Source organism: Egretta garzetta, unplaced genomic scaffold, assembly GCF_000687185.1.
Source record: "Egretta garzetta isolate BGI_Z169 unplaced genomic scaffold, ASM68718v1 scaffold271, whole genome shotgun sequence".
NCBI classification, from domain to species: domain Eukaryota; kingdom Metazoa; phylum Chordata; class Aves; order Pelecaniformes; family Ardeidae; genus Egretta; species Egretta garzetta.
In genome coordinates this window covers 296,321-303,368 of record NW_009258669.1, presented here as the reverse complement: position 1 = coordinate 303,368, position 7,048 = coordinate 296,321, and the positions used below count along the sequence as shown (strand labels likewise).

The window sequence follows — 7,048 nt, the reverse complement described above, 5'->3', positions numbered from 1 at the left end:
TTCTTCATGTATATACTGACCACAGGACTTCAATTCAAGCACCTTTCTCAGCAGGTGGTATTTGATCCTGTTGTCTTCAGACAATGACAAAGAAGAGACAAAAATCAAATCCCACATTACCCCAATGTAGTGCTAAGGAGGAAGAGATCTGCCAGTGACTCTGCTTCAGCTGGAAGCTGGGCTGGAAACAGTTGGGCTGGAAGCACATGGTTTACCCCTTTTATAACCATTTGATGGGAAAAGTTGCAGACAAGTGATTTGGGACAGCTAGGCTCTTGCTCTCCAAAGATGGGTGACACGGTGCTCTGTTGCCTAGGGGCTAGCTGCATCCATGTCCTTTGGCTTTCTCCAGTTGTTTCATATCCCTCCCATGCCACCTGATTAGTAGGCGTTGCTAACTGGAAAAAAAAGACTCCAGGTTTTACCCAAGGCTCTTCCTGAAGAGCCAGAACTTTCTGTGAATGTATGCCAGAGTCACAGGTTCCTCTTGCATTCCAAAACTAGTCTTTTAAGGTAAATGCTGTAGTTAATAACTTGGTGCTGGTTTAGACCACAAGAAAATCCCACTGAGTTTATTCCGTCCCAAATTTGTATTCAGTAAGACTTGCTTTTCTATAAGCTGAGTGGACTGACACTGGTTTGCTAGCCTCTCTTTCTTATAGCACAACTGCCTTTTACACGCCAATACAATGTAAACATAGGAACACATTTTGGTTTTTTAATTCCATCTCTCAGCTCTTTTATTCTCTCCATAGATACTAATTTGTGTTATTGCACCAGAATTACATGACTCCACTTCTGTTGGATGGTGAGCGAATAGCTCCTACCCTCTATATTCACCACCTACAACACTAGGGGCTAAGGACTACAACTGATTTACAAAACTGAACAGATAATAAGAGAATTAACCAAATTCATAGTATGACATAGATTTTCCAATAGAGCAGAGTTGTGCCTAGAATAATAATGAATAAAAATTACAGAGAAACAGGATAATATATTTCTATCAGTAAAATGTGTTACTGCAAATGATTCAAATGCCATGACACTAACAACAAACTACAGTGTTAGTGCTTATCCTGGATGATCTCCCTGCCTGTGCTACACCAGAGGAGGTAATGTTATCAGCACTTGGCAGCAAACATCTCTAGTGACTTAGGGATGTGGCTGAGGTCATGGTTTGCCAGTTCCAGTGTTCGATCTTTGCAGAGCCCAGATATCTTTATTTGGAGGGGGAGCTGTCAACCGAACTGGTTTTCTTGGTCTCCTAATTTTTTTCCAGGTGAAGCTCATGGAAGAACAATGTGGAGGAATGAAGACAATGGAAAAAAAAAAAAAAGATCTATCAAATCATAGCTGCATTTTCCTGGAACTGAAGCCTAGACAAAAACCAGCTCGTAAGTTTGAGCCACTATTACTTAGCTCTTGTTTCCCTCTCTGTCATTGAAAAGGTACATTGCCAGCTACAGTACAGAGCAAACTACAGTGGCCTTCAGTGTCACCCCCGGAATAATATAACCAATAGTATTTTTATATGAATTAAATACTACACAGGAAACCCAGTAAACTAATCATCAAAGCATGATCTCATTTGTATTCTAGCCACAAGGTGCTCTAATAAAGCTGATTTTGTAATTCACCAAACTGCAAAGAATTCTGTTAAGTCTCTTTTGAAAACAGCATGATTAGGAAGAACTAAGTATCTTGAAATCACAAAGTGAATCATGTAATATGAACACGCACAGATCAATGTATAAAGCAGGTTTGGAAGGTCAAGCCCTGCTTTGCTACTGTTAAAATTCTTAAAAAAGTTCAAGTGCTGGATAAAGAATAAACTGAGGATAGGATTTAGTTAGGCTTTCAAAAGGCTTCTGATACTGTTTCTCACAGGATACCACCAAGGAAATGAAGTAACAAAAGAATAGCAGTTAAAGTCCTGTGATGCATTAAAAACTGGTTAAGAGATTGAAAGTTAAGAGAAGGCATAAATGGCCAACTCTTACCTCTGAAGGAGGCTAACAGCAACATGTCTGCGGGATCCATGCTAGGATTGTTGAGGTTCACTGACTTACAATTACTTGGAAGAGAGTCTGCACTGTGAGCTGGCAAAATATGCTGATGACTTAAATTTATGTAGGTTACCTACAGATAGGGAGGAGTTTGAGGATATCTCAAGAGGACCTAGGAAAACTAGATAGAGTGAGAAGCACTGACATAGTCAACTGCAAAGCAACACACAGTGGGAACACTGTAAATTAGTGTGCCTGGTAACCCCTGCTCCTAACCACTGGTAATATGGTTAGTATAACTAACGTGATTTTATAAGGCATGCAGTCATTCTCTGTGACTGAGCTGGTCATGTATCAGGCCCCTTTCCTCTCCCCTCATCAGGTCTTGAAGGTCCTGCACACCAGGCAGACTTCTCCACCTCCATATCCGCCTCAAAGTTCCTGGGTGCCAGGCTACCTTCTTCCCTCATTACTGGCCTTGAAGGTCCCAGACACCCAGGTTGTGATAACCCCATCATAGAAAGATGAAGCATAACAGTACACAGAGAACGGTCTATAAAATACATCAGTTACAAGACTTACGTGGTACTTGGACCAGAACAGCTGCTTGAACCCATGATCCCCCAGTGGCCAGAGACACCTGCACTGCTGCCTGCAGTCCTCTGAGGACTGAGTCTAGATTACTATTGTTACAGTGATACTGCAGGCCAAGTATTAAGATTTGACCCAATCTGCAGAGGGTCCAGGTGATTAGGAGCCGTAAGTTAAGGTGTGCTATAAAATTAGTGCAATACTACTTATAAAATTGTACTACACCGATCCCAATTACAAAAATCCTGTGCTACTGTGATCATAAAATCCTATACTGTGCTGATCATAAAACTGTGTTAAAAAATAAAGCTTTAATTGTAAGTACAACTTAGTGCCGTCATCATTCTGCTGAGGAAACCCAAAAGAAATTGTTTGTTCCTGTCGTGTCAGTAGACAAGTAGTACAACAGCTTTCAGTTTAAGATGAATAGTCACATCTCAGTAGGGTAGCCAGCAGGCATATCCATCTAGAAAATTGACCTGTTGTGCCAGCGCAGATTTTCGGGTTGGACTGTGTCCTGCCTTATGCAGCACAGGAACATAGGAACTTGAAAGAACATGGATAGGGGACCAGGTTCATAAAAGCACAGAACAATTTTAGTTGAACAGAACCTCTAGAAATCTCTGGACCACTGCCCTGCTCAGGCTAGCCTGCTAGGCTAGTATGAATCTGCATTATTAAGGGCCTTCTCCATTTGAGAGCTGGATTTCCAACAACTGAGATCTCATTACCTTTCTGGGCCCTGTATCAGTGCCCAACCTTTCATCACTGTGCAGAAGGTCCCATTACTTCCAGGAGGTTGTGTATTGCACTCAAAGCAGAGAATTCAGGAATTCTGAGATCATTGCATGTTACAGCACAATTTTGTAAGGTAGCCAGGGTTGAAAGACACAATTCCAATGATTCCAGACTGCCCGTGCCCAAAGCAGCCCATATTGGTCACCTGAGACAGAGATTTCCAGAAAGAGAGGCACCTAAAGATGCAAGCAGATGACAAACACCCTATACTCTAATTCCAGCTGGCTTTATGAAGCTAGCTGCTTTTGCAAATTCTACAGGGCATCTATAGGTGACAAAACCCTCCAAAATCTGACTTTGAATAGCCCATGCAATACAAGAAAACTAGAGATGACTGAAGGTGAACCACACTGGTTCTTGGAGGAAAAGAGAGCTTCACAAAAGTAAAATTCAAGAGGAATATTATCTGTTTCTCTTTTTCTGCAGCATGAAAATATGGGACAAATTGGTTGGACTTAAACAACCAAAACATGATGGGATGGATGATGGGATCAAGTGTGCCATCATAAAGTTTGCTGATGATAGCACACTCAGTGGGGAAGTGGACACTTTGGAAGGGAGAGCCATCCTGCAGGAAGACCCAGATAGGCTGGAAGAGTGGGCTAACAAAAATCTTATTAATTACAACAAGGACAAGTGTAAGGTCTTGTACCTGGGAAAATCCAGGAGGACAGCACAGGCTGGGATCTATCTGTCTGGGGAGCAGCTGTGTGGAAAGGGACCTGGGGGTCCTGGTGGACGTAAGCTCAGTATGAGCAGTGTGCTGCTGCGGCAGAGAAAACCAACAGGGTGCTGGGTTGCATCAACAAGGGCATCACCATCAGAGATAAAGTCATTGTTCCACTCTACTCAGTGTTTGTCAGGCCACACCTGGAATACTGTGTACAGTTCTGGCCCCTCCTATGCAAAAAAAGATCTGGACAGGCTGGAGAAGGTCCAGAGACAGGCCACAAGGATGATCAAAGGACTGGGAAGCCTACCATGTGAGGATAGGCTGAGAGAACTGGGTTTGTTCATCCTTGAGAAAAGAAGGCTTAGGGGACACCTTGTCACCGTGTTCCAGTATTTAAAGGGTGGCTACAGAGAAGATGGAGACTCCCTTTTTACGAGAAATCACATGGAAAAGACAAGGGCTAATGGGTACAAGTTACTCCTGAGGAGATTCTTATCTGACATGAGGAAAATTTTTGACAATGAGAACAATCATCTATTGGAATAACCTCCCCAGGGAAGCAGTGGATTCCCCAACACTGGACACTTTTAAGATTGAGCTAAACAGGGTGCTGGGCCATCTTGTCTATACCGTGCTTTTTCTAAGAAAGGTTATACCAGATGATCCTTGAGTCCCTTCCAACCTGGCATTCTGTGATTCCATTATGATCACAGTATCACAGGAGCACTTCTCCTTCCTAGTTGCTGGAACATGTCATTTTGGAAAGCAGAAAAATCAGATCTCCCTATTAATCCCATGTTCTGTCTTGCACATACACAAAAAAGAAAATGCTCCGAATTTTGATAGCCTGTGGGTAACAAACTGATCTGTAATCATCACCCAAATATGATGCAATATGTGCAAATAGGAGGAATCCAAATGCATTATAGATGCTGCACACCCTTTCTGAACTATCAGACATTAGTCACCAAGAAAGAAGCGTATCAAGAAAGAGAACATTTCTCTCTTTTGTGATAGCAGTTCTTAACGTGATGAATGACTGTGATTTTTTGCCTAGCCCAAAGCCACAATAACCAAAAATATTTTCCTCTTTCCCATTTTATTGTGGATATTTCAATGTGAAGAACTGATCAACACTAAAAGTGCTGGAATTGTTTTCTTCTAGAATAACTGTAAAGTTAGAGATGGCAGTGCTACTTGAGTATTTATTAATTCAGAAAGTTCTTTGTTCTGTATGTCACTTGCAACTTTTTCTTCTTTATCTTAATTGGAAATGCACTGCAGTACTGCAACACTTATTACACATAAAAACCAGAGGCATGAGAGGAAACAAATGTCTTGTAAATTCCAGAGTAGTTGCTACTTAACTTCATTATTTAATTAAATTAGTATGATTAGGAGTGTGTATACTTAGTCAGCACAAATGAATGATTTATGTGCAATAAATATATATTTATCAAATGCCAGCTCTTCCTTTGGCCTCAGTGGAGGTGAGAACCTATTACTCATTCTTAAGTTGGAACAAATTGCAATTGGTACTTCTACTTCAAGAGACACAGAGCCAACCATAAGCAGATGTTCAATTCAGATCATAACATTTTAGGATTTGTCATTTCTCAAAGAATTTTTAAGAATGTTGTCTTTCAACCACTACCCCTCCACCCCTATGCTTGGGGATATGCCAAAAACCAACCAAGTGGAACTTATAACTCCAGTCAAAGCTCTGAAAAGGTGAAGCCTGGTCCCTCCAAAAAGCCACGTGAAAATGACTCAAGAGCAGGAACTAGGGGTGCTGCAGGTGCAGATATAACCTGCATGAGCAGGCTGGGGTTGGAAAGCAGCCTGTGCACATCCAAGAGTGCTGCGGTCCTTGCGGACTCAGGTTGGAACAACCTCTGAGATTGGCAGGCTCCACAGGCAATAGAAATACTAATCTCATTTCTCTGCTATGTCTGTCTTGCAGAATCTTCTATTTTCAGTCATAGCTATTATCCAGGTTTGGCTTTTCCTATCTTCCTATCCTCCCACATTGCTGAGATTTGATAGTAGGTAAATTAAGAGAACCTCTGAAACATTAGAGAAGCTGCCCTGCATTGGCAGAATTTTGCTCGCCTGTCACTCCGAGCTGCCTGTCAACACAGGCGAGAAAACATAGTTCCTCACAAAGGGACAGTATCGGCCTGAGTTTGGGGTACTCTAGGGCCCTTCCTGCCCCTCCCACACCTCCATGCTGGAACCAAATTCTTGGTGGAAAGACTAGCAGAACAGGAATTAGGGAGCTGCTAGACTTCCGAGTAATGAGAGCTTTAAAGGAATTGAAACTCATCTTACTTCAGGGCAAAAATTCACCTCTGCATAAAGGGCCTAGAACATGCCATTCCTAGAAACAGCAACTGTTGGGAGTTTTGCAATCCCCTGAAGAAACCTGGCACTAGCCAGCCGAGCAACAGGACACTTCTCAGGCTTAGGCTGAAAAGTTGCTCTGAAAAAAAACTAAAGGCAGACAGGATGAATATGCTGAGCAGAGATGCGAGAATGGCACTAAGGACGTAAACCCAGAAATATTTCCAGTTGTCCGAGACAGTATAGGGAGCATGCTATCCTTCTTTCCACACAAGCTGATGGCAGTGCTGCAGGAAGTCCTGCCAGGAAGGAATTATAATTGAACCCTGTGCTCATAGTGGAGGTGCTCTGTTCCCAGGAGGTCGCTAAAACATACAGACACAGTTACCTTCAGCAAGCTTGTGTGACAATTGCCAAACTCAAGGAACCCCTTTGCATTCAAAAGAGAGAATGAGGTTTCCTGCAGAGAACGTGCAGCCACAGCAAGGTCTGTATGCGAAATGACCCATAAATCCAGATGAAAACTTCACTTGCAATCCAATCCACCTTTATGTCACGAAGATAATTAACTCATGAAGACAACTCACTCCGTTCTGCCCTCAGAATTCATGACTGGGGGTGCGGAAGGCAAAAA

General features: G+C 42.4%; 1 protein-coding gene across 1 annotated transcript in view; it reads left to right on the top strand.

Moving 5' to 3' along the window:
- The first annotated feature begins 3,876 nt into the window (after positions 1 to 3,876).
- The window catches only part of LOC104135028 (SH2 domain-containing adapter protein B), a 78,711-nt gene continuing 75,539 nt past the window's right edge, over positions 3,877 to 7,048 (top strand). Inside the window, exon 1 of the mRNA XM_035888456.1 lies at positions 3,877 to 4,138. Within this exon, the coding sequence (XP_035744349.1) occupies positions 3,877 to 4,138 (262 nt within the window). The remainder of the gene's footprint in view (positions 4,139 to 7,048) is intronic.